The 19,602-nt window shown below is 42.7% G+C and overlaps 1 protein-coding gene across 1 annotated transcript in view; it reads left to right on the top strand.

The window, feature by feature from the left end:
• The window catches only part of LOC115153784 (transcription initiation factor TFIID subunit 6-like), a 29,113-nt gene that overhangs the window by 877 nt on the left and 8,634 nt on the right, over positions 1 to 19,602 (top strand). The window contains exons 3-5 of the mRNA XM_029699359.1: positions 1,026 to 1,146; positions 3,956 to 4,077; positions 13,627 to 13,704. Of these exons, the coding sequence (XP_029555219.1) occupies positions 1,026 to 1,146; positions 3,956 to 4,077; positions 13,627 to 13,704 (321 nt within the window). The remainder of the gene's footprint in view (positions 1 to 1,025; positions 1,147 to 3,955; positions 4,078 to 13,626; positions 13,705 to 19,602) is intronic.

Below are 19,602 nucleotides of genomic sequence, written 5' to 3'. Positions count from 1 at the left end.
GATGTTTCTAGAACTTGATTGGAGTCCACCTGTGGTAAATTCAATTGATTGGACATGATTTGGAAAGGCACACACCTGTCTATAAAAGGTCTCACAGTTGGTCAGGGATTGTCACTATGACAGAGCTCTAGAGTTTCTCTGTGGAGATGGGACAATCTTCTAGAAGGACAACCATCTCTGCAGCACCACCAATCAGGCCTTTATGGTAGAGTGGCCAGATGGAAGCCACTCCTCAGTAAAAGGCACATGACAACCCGCTTGGAGTTTGCCAAAAGGCACCTAAAGACTCTCAGACCATGAGAAACAAGATTCTTTAGTCTGATGAAACCAAGATTGAACTCTTTGGCCTGAATGCCAAGTGTCACGTCTGGAGGAAACCCAGCACCATCCCTTTGGTGAAGCATGGTGGTGGCAGCATCATGCTGTGGAGATGTTTTTCAGGAACTGGGAGACTAGTCAGGATCAAGGCAAAGATGAACGGAGCAAAGTACAGAGAGATCCTTAATGAAAACCTGCTCCAGAGCGCTCAGGACCTCAGACTGGGGCGAAGGTTCACCTTCCAACAGGACAACGACCCTAAGCACACAGCCAAGACAACGCAGGAATGGCTGAATGTTCTTGAGTGGCCCAGCCAGAGCCTGGACTTGAACTCGATTGAACATCTCTGGAGAGACCTGAAAATAGCTGTGCAGCGACGCTCCCCATCCAACCTGACAGAGCTTGAGAGGATCTGCAGAGAATAATGGGAAAAAATCCCCAAATACTGGTGTGCCAAACTTGTAGCGTCATACCCAAGAAGACTCGAGGCTGTAATCGCTGCCAAAGGTGCTTGAACCCAAGACTGAGTAAAGAGTCTGAATACTTTGTCATTATGGGGTATTGTGTTTAGATTGATGAGGGAAAAAAACTATTTAATCCATTTTAGAATAAGGCTGTAACGTAACAAATTATGGAAAAAGTGAAGGGGTCTGAATACTTTCCGAATCCACTGTATACCACCACCCTTCCATCCCCTTCTCTTTCCCTCAGCCCCCAAAGAGCAGCAGAAGACTGAATCTACAGAGCCTCTCAAAGCGGTCAAGCCTGGTCAGGAGGAGGAGGGCTCCATCCAGAAGGGCCAGGGAGCTACATCTGCAGAGGCTAAAGGTCAGTGTATTCTCTGTTTGTAATGTCTACTGTCTCTCTATCTGTCTGTCTGTACTGTCTGTGTGTTGGTACTGTATGCCATCTTAAAATTGTACGTGCACAAGTAGAGTTGGATTATTTGCTCTAAAATATTAAATAGAGATTTATTTTATTTGTGGGACAAAACAAACCACATCCATGACATTCAAGATATTTTTCAGTATTAAACGCATTCTTCAAGTGGCAATCAGCATTTTAAACAATAAAAGTGTTCTCCCCGTTATGGTTAGGTGATGTCAACCTTTGTCCTATCGTGATTATGTACTCATAAAGCATTGTGATATATGCAATGGTATCGCCCCTTATTGGCCAACCTCAAACATAAAAATAATAACAAAAAAAACACAGTTGGGCTGAAACGACCATTAGGCTATAGTACGAAATTGTATGCTACATCTGGATGAATCATGATGAAAGATAATGTTGTTGAAAGCTTGCCAGAGGTTAAGTGCAGACAAATCTCTTCTAATATTCCTTTCTGGTGGGGCTTCATTATAGAAGTGTGTGTGTGTGTGTGTGGCGCACATGATGGAGCAAAGTAACAGTCAACTGATGAGGAACGGGCTGTCTTACCGTAAGTGAATTCATTTATAAATCATGGACTGGATAGAAGCAAAGTCTACCGTCTTCAGAACTGGATAATAATTGCTTTGACTCATCCTACTCTCTTAATAGGCTGTTTGTTCTATCTCTCATAAAGCTGTGATTGAGAATAGCCTATAGACTTCGACTTTCATTCTCGTTCTTTTTGAAAGCGGCAACATTAGGGCAACAGTATTAGAATATTTGGGAAATAGGCTACTATTCACAACTTGAATTTGTCTTAAAGCTTGTATGATAGACCTAGTAGGAGGATAGGTTATTGGCCATTTGGCTTTCAACCTCAAATGGAGCGATTTGCCTCACACGGATCATTTATTTTTTTATAAGCTTAAACTAGATTTTTCTGTAGGCCATTGATATTGTTTCTTCTCTCTCATTATTAGTCCCCTGGCTACCTTCCGTTTTTAGGCTATTCAAACAACTTTTTGAGATGGACTCCAGCCACCCTAGTCACAGACTGTTCTCTCTGCTACCACACGGCAAGCGGTACCGGAGCGCCAAGTCTAGGTCCAAAAGACTTCCTTAACAGCTTCTACCCCCAAGCCATAAGACTCCTGAGCAGCTAATCAAATGGCCACCCAGACTATTTGCATTGCCCCCCCCACCCCTCCCACTTTTTATGCTGCTGCTACTCTCTGTTTATTATCTATGCATAGTCACTAACTCTACCTACATGTACATATCACCTCGACTACATGTACATATTACCTCGACTAACCGGTACCCCCGCACATTGACTCTGTACCGGTACTGTATATAGCCTCGCTATTGTTATTTTACTGCTGTTCTTAAATTATTTGTTACTGTTATTTTTTACTTAACCAACAATGCACTTAAGAAAAATTAAGTGCTTGTAAGGAAGCATTTCACTGTAAGGTCTGTTGTATTTGGCGCATGTGAGAAACAAAATTTGATATGGATGCATGACCATCCATGATATCAACATTTTAACCATGTTTTGAGGCCATTATAGTTTTATTTTTTTTACATTTACTTTGGTCTAAAACAAGCTTATATGTTGGGTTGTTACAGGCTTTGGTTTTTACATTTGTTTTGAGATTGGACTTTAGCACGTATAGCTTGTTAGCACATAGGGCACACCGATAGTCAGTATGTGTTACATCTGTGCTGGTTGCCATCTCGTTAGTGGGAAGGTATTTCACCTGTGCTGGCCCAGGTGCTATTTAAGAGTGGCTGGCCAAGTGCACCAGTGGTTTTAATAGATGCAGAGGGTTAACACCTTTTAGTTGGTGCTCCCGATTTTAATTTCTAGACCAACAATCCTTTAACTGATTTCCCTGATTTCATTTTGCTCCACCTTGTTGGTTTGCTTCCTGGTGTAGGTTTTCTTTTGTTTGCCTCTTCTTGGGTAAATTTAGTGTGCGCTCATTGTTGGTGTCTTAAGTTGCTGTTGCTAGTCAACTTTCAGTGGACACTATTGTGAATTTTTCAGTACATATGTGGCAATTATTTATTTCAGAAGGAGCTAGCAAAACTTGTGCACTCTATATGTGCTCTGAGTCATTAGACACCATTAGACATGCACCTATCTGGGGGTTGGACACGACTGGTTATTCCTGTAACTGTTCTATGCCAAAATATGAAGGCAATATGATAATGGTGGCTAAATGCCAGAGGGGATGAACCATTAAGAGGAGTTACTATGAGTGTGACATAAGGAGAACAAATGTATAAGTAGTCTGTGCCAAGACTGGAAGGCAGTTGTATTCATGAACCAGCTTGGCTTTTGTTATGTTGTAATACAAGTCTATTTGAACTCACAGGCTCCGGTATTTGTGAAATATGATTGACCGACTATTTCCATGACAACACCGCCATGAGTGTCTTTCAGAACCCCTCCTAATACCCCACCTGTTTTGGATGTTGGTCAGTGACTCTTTGTTAGTTCCCCTTTGTTTGAGCGACTTGGGTTTCTTGCTGGGGAACGTAACAGGGTTCTGATGGGGTACAACAGTTGAACTAAGCTCATGAGGCATTTCTAAGTTATATTCTTCAAGAATCAATGGGTACATATCATTAATTTACAAGTCCAACAATTGATGTAGCAGCTGCAGATAGCCCCATTAAGGAAAAGCAATTCCTATTTAATAAACATTTGTTTGCATTTCTCTCTCTTTCCCTGTGTTTTTCTACCCCCCTTTTCCAGGTAAGAAGGATGGTCTGATGAGGATGAAGGCTCGCAGTACTCACGAGCTCTCAGTGGAACAGCAGCTCTACTACAAGGAGATCACGGAGGCCTGCGTCGGATCCTGTGAGGCCAAGAGAGCTGTGAATCAACTGTTTATCAAGTGTGCATTTCTGTGTATGTGTGCGTGCATGAGTTGTGTGTATGTGTCTCCTCCAAAATTATTGGCACACTTGATAAAGATGAGCAAATGACTGTGAAATAAACAATACAAATAGAATAGCTACACCACATGGCTTAATTAGTGGATTCGGCTATTTCAGCCACACTTGTTGCTGACAGGTGTATAAAATTGAGCAAACAGCCATCGCAATCTCCATAGGAAAACATTGGCAGTAGAATGGCCCATATTGAAGAGCTTAGTCACATTCAACGTGCCACATTCATAGGACGCCACCTTTCCAACAAGTCAATTAGTCAAATTTCTGCCCTGCTAGACCTTCCCCGGTCAACTGTAAGTGCTATTATTGCGAAGTGGAAAGGTATAGGAGCAACAACGACTCAGCCACGGATTGGTAGGCCACACAAGCTCACAGAACTGGACTGCCAAGTGCTGAAGCGAGTAGCGCGTAAAAATTCTGTCTTCGGTTGCAACACTCACTACAGAGTTCCAAACTACCTCTGGAAGCAACTTCAGCACAAGAAATGTTCGTCAGGAGCTTCATGAAATGGGTTTCCATGGCCGAGCAGCCGCACACAAGCCTAAGATCACCACGCGCAATGCCGAGCGTCGGCTGACGCCATTGGACTCAGGAGCAGTGGAAACACTTTCTCTGGAATGATGAATCACGCTTTACCATCTGGCAGTCCGATGGATGAATCTGGGATTGGCGGATGCCAGGTGAATGCTACCTGCCCGAATGCATAGTGCCAACTGTAAAGTTTGGTGGAGGAGGAATAATGGTCTGGGGCTGTTTTTCATGGTTCGGGCTATGCCCCTTAGTTCCAGTGAAGGGAAATGTTAATGCTACAGCATACAATAACATTCTAGATGATTCTGTGCTTCCAACTTTGTGGCAACAGTTTGGGGAAGGCCCTTTCCTATTTCAGCATGACAATGCCCCCGTGCACGAAGCGAGGTCCATACAGAAATTATTTGTCAAAATTGGTGTGGAAGAACTTGACTGGCCCCGACCTCAACTCCATCGAACACCTTTGGAATGAATTGGAACGTGGACTGCAAATCAGGCCTAATCGCCCAACATCCGTGCCCAACCTCAGTTATGCTCTTGTGGCTGAATGGAAGCAAGTCCCCGCAGTATCAGAATGGGTAATTAACAAACTGGTCTTAAATACATCTAAAACCAAAAGCAATGTATTTGGTTCAAAGTGCCTCCACTCTTCTGAGAAGGCTTTCCACTAGATGTTCCAACATCTAGTGGAAAGCCTTCCCAGAAGAGTGGAGGCTGTTATAGCAGCAAAGGGGGGGACCAACTCCATTTTAATGCCCATGCATTTGGAATGAGATGTTTGATGAGCACCCATGTTGGACTGTGTCAACATACTTTTGGGCATGCAGTGTACCTCTCCCCATCTTCACAACTTCGCAATACAGTCTGCTATCATTCTCAATAGTCCAATAGCCCATCTAGGTTTTCTATACCTGGTGGCTTATCATTATTGATGGATAACAACCGTTTTTCCACTTCTTCCACACAAACTAGACCAAATTCAAAACGGCAATCCTTCTCTTTCGTTAGTAGATCTTCAATCCACAAATATGATGGTTCACTGTTCAAATCAAGTTAAAATCAAATGTTATTTGTCACATACACATGGTTAGCAGATGTTAATGCGAGTGTAGCAAAATGCTTGTGCTTCTAGTTCCGACCATGCAGTAATATCTAACAATTTCACGACACCTGCCTTATACACACAAGTGTAAAGGATTGAATAAAAATATGTACATATAAATATATGGATGAGCGATGGCCGAACGGCATAGGCAAGATGCAGTAGATGGTATAGGGTACAGTATATACATATGAGATGAGTAATGTAGGGTATGAAAACATTATATAAAGTGGCATTGTTTAAAGTGACTAGTGATACATTTATTACATCCAATTTTTCATTATTAAAGTGGCTAGAGATGAGTCAGTATGTTGACAGCAGCCACTCAATGTTAGTGATGCTGTTTAACAGTCTGATGGCCTTGAGATAGAAGCTATTTTTCAGTTTCTCCGTCCCAGCTTTGATGCACCTGTACTGACCTCGCCTTCTGGATGATAGCGGGGTGAAGAGGCTGTGGCTCAGGTGGTTGTTGTCCTTGATGATCTTTTTGGCCTTCCTGTGACATCGGGTGGTGTAGGTGTCCTGGAGAGCAGGTAGTTTGCCCCGGTGATGCGTTGTGCAGACCTCACTACCCTCTGGAGAGCCTTACGGTTGTGGGTGGAGCAGTTGCCGTACCAGGCGGTGATACAGCCTGACAGGATGCTCTAGATTGTGCATCTGTAAAAGTTTGTGAGTGTTTTTGGTGACAAGCCGAATTTCTTCTGCCTCCTGAGGTTCTGCGCCTTCTTCACCACTCTGTCTGTGTGGGTGGACCATTTCAGTTTGTCCGTGATGTGTACGCCGAGGAACTTAAAACTTTCCACCTTATCCACTACTGTCCCGTTGATGTGGAAAGGGGGCTGCTCCCTCTGCTGTTTCCTGATGTCCACAATCATCTCCTTTGTTTTGTTGACATTGAGTGTGAGGTTATTTTCCTGACACCACACTCCGAGGGTCCTCACCTCCTCCCTGTAGGCCATCTCGTCGCTGTTGGTAATCAAGCCTACCACTGTTGTGTCGTCTGCAAACTTGATGACTGAGTTGGAGGCCTGCATGGCCACGCAGTCATGGGTGAACAGGGAGTACAGGAGAGGGCTGCGAACGCACCCTTGTGGGGCCCCAGTGTTGAGGATCAGCGGGGTGGAAATGTTTCCTACCCTCACCACCTGGGGGCGGCCTGTCAGGAAGTCCAGGACCCAGTTGCACAGGGCGGGGTCGAGACCCAGGGTCTCGAGCTTAATGACTAGTTTAGAGGGTTCTATGGTGTTAAATGCTGAGCTGTAGTCGATGAACAGCATTCTTACATAGGTATTCCTCTTGTCCAGATGGGTTAGGGCAGTGTGCAGTGTGATTGCGATTGCGTCGTCTGTGGACCTATTGGGGCGGTAACAATGGGAACAGGAACAATGGTGGCCCTCTTGAAGCATGTGGGAACAACTTACAATCAAGACCAGCCAGCTGGTCTGAACATGCTCTGAGGACGCAGCTAGGGATGCCGTCTGGGCCGGCAGCCTTGCGAGGGTTAACATGTTTAAATGTTTTACTCACGTTGGCTGCAGTGAAGGAGAGCCTGCAGGTTTTGGTAGCGGGCCGTATCGGTGGCACTGTATTGTCCTCAAAGCGAGCAAAGAAGTTGTTTAGTTTGTCTGGGAGCAAGACATCGTGGTCCACGACGGGGCTGGTTTTCTTTTTGTAGTCCGTGATTTACTGTAGACCCTGCCACATACCTCTCGCATCTGAGCTGTTAAATTGCAACTCTACTTTGTCTCTGTAATGATGCTTAGCTTGTTTGATTGCCTTGGGAGGGAATAGCTACACTGTTTGTATTCGGTCATGTTTCCGGTCACCTTGCCCTGATTAAAAGCAGTGGTTCGCGCTTTCAGTTTTGCACGAATGCTGCCATCAATCTATGGTTTCTGGTTGGGAAGGTTTTAATAGTCGCTGTGGGTACAACATCACCGATGCACTTGCTAATAAACTCGCTTACCGAATCAGCGTATTCATCAATGTTATTGTCCGACGCTATGCGGAACATATCCCAGTCCACGTGATCGAAGCAATCTTGAAGCGTGGAATCCGATTGGTCGGACCAGCGTTGAACAGACTTGAGCACGGGCGTTTCCCGTTTTAGTTTCTGTCTATAGGCTGGGAGCAACAAAATGGAGACGTGGTAAGATTTTTTTCGAAAGGAGGGCGGGGGAGGGCTTTGTATGCGTCGCGGAAGTTAGAATAACAATGATCCAGGTTTTTGCCAGCCCGGGTCGCGCATTCGATATGCTGATAAAATTTAGGGAGCCTTGTTTTCAGATTAGCCTTATTAAAATCCCCAGCTACAATAAATGCAGCCTCAATATATGTGGTTTCCAGTTTACATAGAGTCCAATGAAGTTCTTTCAGGGCCGTCGATGTGTCTGCTTGGGGGGGATATACACGACTGTGATTATCATCGAAGAGAATTCTCTTGGTAGATAATGCGGTCGGCATTTGATTGTAAGGAATTCTAGGTCAGGTGAACAAAAGACTTGAGTTCCTGTCTGTTGTTATGATCACACTACATCTCGTTAATCATAAGGCATACACCCCTGCCCTTCTTCTTACCAGAGAGATGTTTGTTTCTGTCGGCGTGATGCGTGAAGAAACCAGGTGGCTGTACCGACTCTAATAATGCATTCTGAGTGAGCCATGTTTCCGTTACAATGTTGTCATTTCACTTGTCAGTTTGTCCACTTTACTGGTGAAATAGGCATTGAAATGATTGGCTAAATCCAAAGGTTTTGTTATAAATTACCCTTTAACTTCAATGAACAATGGAGATTAATTTGGTTTTCTGCCCATAATATCATTTAAGGTTCTCCAAAGTATTTTCCCATTGTTTTTATAATTTGTCTTGTTTTGGTCATATAATTAAGTTTAGTCTCAATTTCAACATTTACAGGATGTCAACCAATCAGCTGAGCAGCCTGACTTGTTTGCCATATTTTTTAGCATAAATTCTATGGTTCATAACAATGTTCAATTCATCATCGAACCAGGTGGCTCTAACAGTTCTCAGTTAGTTTCTTAACAGGTGTGTGTCTGTTAACAATTGGCAAGAATAATAATAAAAAAGTATATTTAGTGCTGCATCTGGATTCTCCTCCTTATACACATCATACCAACATACAGTGCATTTGGAAAGTATTCAGACTCCTTCACTTTTTCCACATTTTGTTACGTTACAGCCTTTTTCTAAAATTGATTAAATTAAAACATGTCATCAATCTACAGACAATACCCCATAATGACAGTGAAAACAGGTTTTTAGAAATCTTTGCAAATTTTAGAAAAAATTTAAAACAGAAATGCCTTATTTACATAAGTATTCAGACCCTTTGCTATGAGCCCTGTAATTGAGCTCCGGTGCATCCTGTTTCCATTGATCATCCTTGAGATGTTTCTACAACTTGATTGGAGTCCACCTTGGCTAAATTTAATTGATTGGATACGATTTGGAAATGCGCACACCTATCTATTGTTAGGTTCTAATTCTCACAGTATAAAACTCAACGTACATTATGCGAGCTTAACCAAGTTTATTCTTCCCAGAGGATCAATACAGCTGCATTAGACAAACATTTTCACACAAGCACTGATATTTAACCGTTCCTCATAGGCTGAGTCTCCTCCTACCCATCTGTACAAACATCGTTCTTTACTGCTAGGCAGGACACTAGTGATACGGGCCATTAACTTTTATTTCTCCTTTAAGGTGACCTGACCTGACATCAACCCACCTCCATCACTAATCCATGGCTCTCTCCCCTTATCAATGCCTGCCACATGTAATCGCTTCCCTGCACTCAACACATTCCAAGCTTAGTGAAACACACTATATACCTTCCTCCTATAACCCTTAACTTCTGGTGCAGACCCTCTAAACCTTAGCACTCCATCAGTGACATGAATAAGTATATTTTATATTCTCAGAACCCAACACTACATAAGGTCCCACAGTTGACAGTGCATGTCAGAGCAAAAACCAAGCCATGAGATGGAAGGAATTGTCTGTAGAGCTCAGAGACAGGATTGTGTCTCGGCACAGATCTAGGGAAGGGTCCCAAAATAATTCTGCAGCATTGAAGGTCCCCAAGAGCAAAGTGTCCTCCATGATTCTTAAATGGAAGAAGTTTTGAACCACCAAGACTCCTACTAGAGCTGGCCGCAGGCCAAACTGAGTAATCAGGGGAGAAGGGCCTTGGTCAGGGATGTGACCAAGAATCTGATGGTCACTCTGACAGAGCTCTAGAGTTCCTCTGTGGAGATGGGAGAACCTTTCAGAAGGACAACCATCTTTGCAGCACTCCACCAATCAGGCCTTTTATAGTAGAGTAGCCAGACGGAAGCCACTCCTCTGTAAAAGGCACATGACAGCCTGCTTGCAGTGGTCTAAGCCACTGCATCACAGTGCTAGAGGCATCACTACAGACCCGGGTTCGATCTCAGGCTGTGTTGCAGCCGGCCGCAACCGGGAGACCCATAAGGTGGCGCACAATTGGCCCAGCATCGTTAGGGGAGGGTTTGGCCTGCCGGGATGTGCTTGTCACATTGTGCTCTAGCGACTCCTTGTGGCAAGCTGGGCGGATGTACGCTGACTTTGGTCGCCAGTTGTGCAGTGTTTCCTCCGACACATTGGTGCGGCTGGCTTCCTGGTTAAGCAAGCAGTGTGTCAAGAAGCAGTGCGGCTTGGCAGGGTCGTGTTTCGGATGATGCATGGCTCTCGACCTTCCTCTCCTGAGTCCGTACGGGAGTTGCAGCGATGGGACAAGACTAACTACCAATTAGATACCAAGAAATGAAGGGGAAAAATCCAGATGAAATATGGATTTCATTGTCATTTTTGGTTAACGATCTACACAAATTACTCTGTACTGTCAGTACTCTCTACTGTCAAAGTGGAAGAAAAATTCTCAAATCTATAACAAATGTATAAAGAATGACACTTGTTTTAGATAAGTATTCACCCCCCTGGGACAATACATGTCAGAATCACCTTTGGCAGTGAATACAGCTGGGAGTCTTTCTGGGTTAGTCTCTAAGAGCTTTCCACACCTGGATTGGGCAACATTTGCCTGTTTTTATTATTTAAAAAATTCTTCAAGCTCTGTCAAGTTGGTTGTTGATCATTGCTAGAAAGCCATTTTCAGTCTAGCCATATATTTTCAATCCGATTTGAGTCAACACTGTAACTAGGTCTCTCAGGAACATTCAATGTCGTATTGGTGAACAACTCCAGTGTATATTTCTCCCACTGTCTGTTGGAAAAATGACTAAACCAGGTTTTCCTCTAGGATTTTGCCTGTGCTTAGCTGAATTTCATTCATTTTTATCTTAAACTCCCTAGTCCTTGACGATGACAAGCACACCCATAACATGATGCAGCCACCACCATGCTTGAAAATTTGAAGAGTGATACTCAGTAATGTGTTGTTGGATTTTCCCCAAACATAATGCTTTGTATTCATGACAAAAAGTTAATTTCTTTGCCACATTTTTTGCAGTGTTACTTAAGTGCCGTGTTGCAAACAGGATGCATGTTTTTGAATATTTGTATTCTGTACAGGCTTCCTTCTTTTCACTGTAATTTAGGTTTGCATTGAGGAGTAACTACATTGTTGCTGTTCCTTCCTCATTTTTCTCACAACGATTAAACTCTGTGCCTGGTTTATGATTTCACCATTGGCCTCAAGGTGAAATCCCTAAGCATTTGCATTTCTCTCCAGCATCTGAGTTACGAAGGACCTGTATCTTTGTAGTGACTGGGTGTATTGATACACCATTCAAAGCCTAATTAATAACTTCACTATATTCAAAGGGATGTTCACCGTCTGCTTAGATTTTTTTCAAACCCTTTGTTATTGACGTATGTATGTTTGTATATACAGGCAACTGCCAAAAATAAAGGAAACACCAGCAAGTGTCTTAATAGGGCGTTGGGCCACCACATGCCAGAAAAGCTTCACTGTGCCTTGGCGTAGATCTATTGGAGTAATGTGACAACATTCCTCCATGAGAAGTTCCATAATTTGGTGTTTTGTTGATGGTGGTGAAAAATGCTGCCTCAGGCCCCATTCCAGAATCTCCCATATGTGATTGAGACACACACACGCACCCTTTATGCTCCATTGAGACCACTCTTTCAAAGTCACTGAGTTATTTTCTTCTAGCCATGGTAGCCTAAATAATAATAATGGGCATTTGTATGTCCCTAAGCATGATAGGATTTTAATTGCTTAACCACGCCTGTGTGGAATCACCTACTTTTAATATACACTGAGTGTACAAAACATTAGGGACATTCCATGACAGACTGACCAGGTGAAGGCTATGATACGTTATTGATGTCACCTGTTAAATTCATTTCAATCAGTGTAGATGAGGAGATGGTTAAATAATTATTTTTAAGCCTTGAAACAATTGAGAGATGGATTGTATATGTGTGCCATTCAGGGGGTGAATGGGCAAGACAAAAGATTTAAGTGCCTTTGAACGGGGTATGGTAGTAGGTGCCAGGTACACCGGTTCGAGTGTCAAACTGCAATGCTGCTGGGTTTTTCATGGTCAACAGTTTCCTGTGTGTATCAAGAATAGTCCACCACCCAAAGGACATCCAGCCAACTTGACACAACTGTGGGAAGCATTGGAGTCAACATAGGCCAGCATCACTGTGTAATGCTTTCAACACCTTGTAGTCCATGCCCCGACGAATTGAGGCTGTTCTGAGGGCAAAAGGGGGTGCAACTCAGTATTAGGAAGGTGTTCCTAATGTTTTGTACTCTGTGTCCCTCATTTTCACTAGTGTTTCGTTTATTTTGGTTACCTGTTATGTACACTTCCGTTCAAACGTTTGGGGTCACTTAGAAATGTCCTTGTTTTTGAAATAACATCAAATTGATCAGAAATACAGTGTAGACATTGTTAATGTTGTAAATGACTATTGTAGCTGGAAATGGCAGATTCTTTCATGGAATAGCTGCATAGCTGTACAGAGGCCCATTATCAGCAACCATCACTCCTGTGTTCCAATGGCACGTTGTGTTAGCTAGTCGAAGTTTATCATTTTAAAAGGCTAATTGATCATTAGAAAACCCTTTTGCAATTATGTTACCACAGCTGAAAACAATTTTGCTGATTTAAAGAAGCAATAAAACTGTCCGCTTTTAGACTAGTTGAGTATCTGGAGCATCAGCATTTGTGGGTTCGATTACAGGGTCAAAATGGCCAGAAACCAAGAACTTTCTTCTGAAACTCGTCAGTCTATTCTCGTTCTCAGAAATGAAGGCTATTCCATGCGAGAAATTGCCAAGAAACTGAAGATCTTGTACTACGCTGTGTACTCAGTTGGTAGAGCATGGTGTTTGCAACGCCAGGGTTGTGGGTTCGATTCCCACGGTGGACCAGTACGGAGAAAAAAATGTATGAAATGTATGCATTCACTACTGTAAGTCGCTCTGGATAAGAGCATCTGCTAAATGACTAAAATATAAAATGTAGGTAGAGTTGCAAAGAGAAAGTCTTACCTCAGACTGGCCAATAAAAATAAAATATTAAGATGGGCAAATGAACAGACACTGGACAGAGGAACCCTGCCTAGAAGGCCAGCATCCAGGAGTCGCCTCTTCACTGTTGACGTTCAGACTGGTGTTTTGCATGTACTATTTAATCAAGCTGCCAGTTGAGGACTTGTGAGGCGTCTGTTTCTCAAACTAGACACTCTAACCCAAACTTTTGAATGGTAGTGTATGTGTGCGTGCGTGTATGGTTTTCTTATTTTCGCATCATGTCATCTCTCTGACCCAGTATGTGTCTCTTCTCTCCTTCAGGAGGCTCTACAGAGTATCGCCACAGACCCCGGGCTCTACCAGATGCTCCCCAGATTCAGCACTTTTATTTCTGAAGGGGTGAGCTGTTTTTCCTGTCAATTACTCTCACCCAGGGCTCTAAAGTGTGACCACTTTGGTCGCATATGAAACTAAGTATTTAGCTGTTTTATTTTGGGAGCAATTGTGTGACTAGGAGAAAAATCTCCAAGATAAAAATGGTTTTAATGATAAGGCCACTGTCGTGTCTTTGTCATCATTAAAGGTGAAGACTTATTTTATCAAATCAATTCTCTGTAATTATTATTACGTGATTAAACTAATCGTGTAAATTTAATTAACTAGGATGTCGGGGCACCACGGAAAATCTTCAGATTACAAAGTTATAATTTTCCGAATATAACTCTACAGATATTTTAATATCTGATCAATTAGTCTTCTATTAATGAATTATTCTTTACCTTACGTCAGTCTCATTTCAAACGTCGTAGAATTCTTGGTTATCTGCACGAACCAAGCCTTAACTATGAATCCTCCATAACCTGTATAAATAGGCCCATGTGCACCCTGATATTGAGGGTGTGCCATGCGGCCGTGCCTAATGGGGAAAGGGGGTGCGTCATGCAGGGAAAGGGGGGGATGGAGCCGGTCGGGCGCAACCCAGGCGACATGGAGATCGGAGCTCGGGCGAGAGCCAAAGCCACCCTCCCGAACCTCCTGGCCCAGAACCCCGTGCCGAGGGAAGGGAGAAGCGGAGGGTGTGGGCCCCCTACCCTACCCAGTCCTCAGAGTCATAGATACTCCCGCCGTTTACCCGTGCTTCATTGGGTCTGTTTCGCTTGATGGCCCTCCAATCTGCACTTGTTAGATGGCCCTTTGACCTGCAACCGTTTTCTACAGTTATGTGTTCCCTTTCTTGTAGTGTATCTTATTTCCCGTTTTACAATCGTCCTGGGCTTATAGGTCGAGTCAATCCTTCATGAGATGAACCGCAATATGTCAGCTAAAGTGATTTAATTAATGAATGCATTTGAACGTTTTTAATATTGTGATAGTGAAGAGCAAAATTCCTCTCAAGAGAATTAACATTATAGTTACACCAACTGGTAGGCTAATCACACAATTGTACAAAATGGTAAGAGAACTGGTGAAGAAAGTTACTCCTCTACATACACATTTCTTTACCGGAATCTCGAAATGGAAATACTGGCAGATCCATAAAATGTCCTTTGACAGTAATAGATCTAATTATATTTAGAGGATTCTAAATTCATATCTAAGGTGCTTTTATACAATTAATGCAGGGTTTTAAAAAAACTGTTTTAAAAGGTTTATGTTTATTAAGTAGTCTTGCTTGTCTCAGCAGCCTCCCTTAATAATAATAACAATATTGACAATTATTGATTTAAATAATTCATTATTTATTTAGTGGCACCACAAATGTGAATTAATATTTACCAAACAAAACACATTACAGAATTGCACCATTTCTGCAGACATGTCAGACCATAATAAATAAAACATTTACTTTGTATAGTGCTTTTCATTACAATTTCCAGCAAGACTATTCAAGCTATCGACTCACTGATGGTTGAAGATGATGGGCGATCGGCAAAGGCCATCTGGAATCTGCTGGCATCACGGAACAACATCAACATCGCTCTAATCACAGTCAGAAGACAGTTGAAGGAACTTGAGTGGACTTAAGGAAAGGCTCTGTAAGACACATTTTATATAAACTCAGCAACAAAAAAAAACATCCTCTCACTGTCAACTGAGTTTATTTTCAGCAAATTTAACATGTGTAAATATTTGTATGAACATAACAAGATTAAACAACTGAGACATAAACTGAACAAGTTCCACAGACATGTGACTAACAGAAATGGAATAATGTGTCCCTGAACAAATGGGTCGTCAAAATCAAAATAACAGTCAGTATATGGTGTGGCCACCAGCTGCATTAAGTACTGCAGTGCAGCTCCTCCTCATGGACTGCACTAGGATTTGCCAGTTCTTGCTGTGAGATGTTACCCCACTCTTCCACCAAGGCATCTGCAAGTTTCCAGATATTTCTGGGGGGAATGGCCCTAGCCCTCCGATCCAACAGGTCCCAGATGTGCTCAAAGGGATTGAGATCCGGGCTCTTTGCTGGCCATGGCAGAACACTGACATTCCTGTCTTGCAGGAAATCACGCACAGAACGAGCAGTATGACTGGTGGCATTGTCATGCTGGAGGCTCATTTCAGGATGCAGTGAGAGATGCAGTGCCTTAGACCGCTGCGCCACGCGGGAACCATGACCAATATATTTATTTTTTCAGAACATTAACCATGTGTGTTCTCTTGTACTGTTCTATAGTTTCGACCCAATGATTCATCTGACAAACAAAGAACGTTGCGTCCTGCAGGCTCAGGCATGGATCAAAGCTGCCGAGAGTATTTTTATCATTATTTTATTAACGAAAGCATAAAGATGTTGATGAAGAAGCAACATTTGCCTCGGGATCCAACCCGGGTCAGTTTCAAGTCCTCTGGTGGTTGCAGTCCTAACACACTGCCGCCAGGGTTTGCATTGCAAATGAGGGCATAAACTGGGTCAAGACGCCAGCAGAGTAAGTAGACCTTTATGTAGTTGAATAAAAGGCCTACAACACCTACGGTAGAACTACAGTACATGTAAAAATATATTTTTCATCTTTTCATGTAGGTCTCCTGATTTAAACCCAATCGAACTTGTTTGGCATCAACTGAAAACATAAATCCGTAATGATACAATTCTCCCCCTACCCTCCTTGGCAAGAGTTTTTTGTCCTGCTAGTAGCCCATAATGGGTGGATGGCTTGATTAGTAATTTACCGTTCTCATTCTCTGACTGGAAACGTTGTTTGCAGAGTTCACAATCTCATTTTCAAGTCCTTGTTTAAAAAATAACTATATTATTTAGATTTGTGGTAGCCAAAAGTGAGCAGTTGTAATAGAGATAAAGGCCATTCTTGACCATGGGGTGAGACAATAGGCCCTTTTTAATTTTGTCTGGCTTGCCATTCCAAATAAAATGGAATATTTTTTCCTCATATCATTTAAACAGGTCGCTCTCCGCCTGACTCTCCACCAATGCCGCCTGGCAATCAACCAAAAACACAGCATCTACCGTGGTATTCCATTTCCAGCGAGACTATTCAAGCCATCGACTACATGATGGTTGAAGATGATGAGCGATCGGAAAAGGCAATCTGGAATCTTTTGTATGACTAACGCCTTTAGTGAATAGGGCTGTATTCTGTATACCACCCCTACCTTGTCACAACACAACTGATTGGCTCAAAGGCATTAAGAAGGAAAGAAATTCCACAAAATAACTTAGGCACACCTATTAATTGAAATTCATTCTAGATGATTACCTCATGAAGCTGGTTGAGAGAATGCCAAGAGTGTGCAAAGCTGTCATCAAGGCAAAGCGTGGCTACTTTGAAGAAAAATATATTTAGATTTGTTGAACAATGTTTTTTGGTTACTACATGATTCCATATGTGCTATTTCATAGTTTTGATGTCTTCACTATTTTTCTACAACGTAGAAATTAATAAAAAAATATATAGAAAAACCCTGGAATGTGTACAGTTGTGGCCAAAAGTTTTGAGAATGACACAAATATTAATTTCCACAAAGTTTGCTGCTTCAGTGTCTTTAGATATTTTTGTCAGATGTTACTATGGAATACTGAAATATAATTACAAGCATTTCATAAGTGTCAAAGTCTTTTATTGACAATTACATGAAGTTGATGCAAAGAGTCAATATTTGCAGTGTTGACCCTTCTTTTTCAAGACCTCTGCAATCTGCCCTGGCATGCTGTCAATTAACTTCTGGGCCACATCCTGACTGATGGCAGCCCATTCTTGCATAATCAATGCTTGGAGTTTGTCAGAATTTGTGGGTTTTTGTTTGTCCACCTGCCTCTTGAGGATTGACCACAAGTTTTCAATGGGATTAAGGTCTGGGGAGTTTCCTCGCCATGGACCCAAAATATCTATGTTTTGTTCCCCGAGCCACTTAGTTATCACTTTTGCCTTATGGCAAGGTGCTCCATCATGCTGGAAAAGGCATTGTTCGTCACCAAACTGTTCCTGGATGGTTGGGAGAAGTTGCTCTCGGAGGATGTGTTGGTACCATTCTTTATTCGTGGCTGTGTTCTTAGGCAAAATTGTGAGTGAGCCCACTCCCTTGGCTGAGAAGCAACTCCACACATGAATGGTCTCAGGATGCTTTACTGTTGGCAGGACACAGGACTGATGGTAGCGCTCACCTTGTCTTCTCCGGACAAGCTTTTTTTCCGGATGCCCCAAACAATCGGAAAGGGGATTCATCAGAGAAAATGACTTTACCCCAGTCCTCAGCAGTCCAATCCTTGTACCTTTTGCAGAATATCAGTCTGTCCCTGATGTTTTTCCTGGACAGAAGTGGCTTCTTTGCTGCCCTTCTTGACACCAGGCCATTCTCAAAGTCTTCACCTCACTGTGCGTGCAGATGCAGTCACACCTGCCTGCTGCCATTCCTGAGCAAGCTCTGGTGGTGCCCCGATCCCACAGCTGAATCAACTTTAGGAGACAGTCCTGGCGCTTGCTGGACTTTCTTGGGCGGCCTGAAGCTTTCTTCACATCAATTTAACCGCTCTCCTTGAATTTCTTGATGATCCGATAAATGGTTGATTTAGGTGCAATCTTACTGGCAGCAATATCTTTGCCTGTGAAGTCCTTTTTGTGCAAAGCAATGATGACGGCACGTGTTTCCTTGCAGATAACCATGTTTGACAGAGGAAGAACAATGATTCCAAGGACCACCCTCCTTTTGAATCTTCCAGTCTGTTATTCAAACTCAATCAGCATGACAGAGTGATCTCCAGCCTTGTCCTCGTCAACATTCACACCTGTGTTAATGAGAGAATCACTGACATGTCAGCTGGTCCTTTTGTGGCAGGGCTGAAATGCAGTGGAAATGTTTTTGGGGGATTTAGTTCATTTGCATGGCAAAGAGGGACTTTGCAATTAATTGCAATTCATCTGATCACTCTTCATAACATTCTGGAGTATATGCAAATTGCCATCATACAAACTGAGGCAGCAGACTTTGTGAAAATGTATATTTGTGTCATTCTCAAAACTTTTAGCCACGACTGTAGGTGTCAACTTTTGACTGGTACTGTACATATAAAAAAGCAAGCGTAATATCGACACTGGGATGCTGCTCTCGGATCCCATGTCCTATCGTAGAATAAGGCACCCACCAAAAGTAGAATACCTCTTAGGCAACTGTATGAAACGTGATCAACCCTCAGTCTGGAGACCTACTGGGTGCGCAAGCTTTTGATCAATCAATGCTCAACACATCAGAGACAGTTTATCAAGATCCTGTGAGCAGCTCATTTCTAAAATGTGAGCCTTTTCAGGAAACTAGGCGTATGTTGCAAGTCACAACATTTTTAAATGTGTTGCGTATTAAAACTTAACAAAAAAATCCAGTATGCAAAAATCTATTTCAATAGAACATCACTGCAACAACTGTTTCAGATCACTCTCCTCTAAGTGTACTAGAGCGCAGAATAACTGATGAATTTACGAATGCTCAACACCAGTTGAATATGGCCAGTGTCAGTGAAGTCGGCAAAATAGCATAATTCAATTTTTGCCAGGAGCACAGTTACAGTCACCAACGCTCTGGATAACATGATAACAGCCTAACCAGCTCTGTTAGGGCGAGTAAAATGGTCAGAGTTTGGGTGGGTGGCTAATGCTTAAGATGCTTCTTATGGCATTGCACATGGTCAGTGTGAACCAGAGTGACTTGACACAAAAACAATGGGCCAAGCAAGCTGTGCATACATAACAGAAATGACACAGGACGTCTTATTTAATGAAAGGGGTTGCAGTCTTCCGTGAAGCTTTCATCCATGTATACGGGTAAGAGTCTAGTTACAGT

This window comes from Salmo trutta, chromosome 19 (assembly GCF_901001165.1).
Source record: "Salmo trutta chromosome 19, fSalTru1.1, whole genome shotgun sequence".
NCBI classification, from domain to species: domain Eukaryota; kingdom Metazoa; phylum Chordata; class Actinopteri; order Salmoniformes; family Salmonidae; genus Salmo; species Salmo trutta.
The sequence above is the reverse complement of the archived record's forward strand: the minus strand, read 5'-3'. Positions and strand labels throughout refer to the sequence as shown.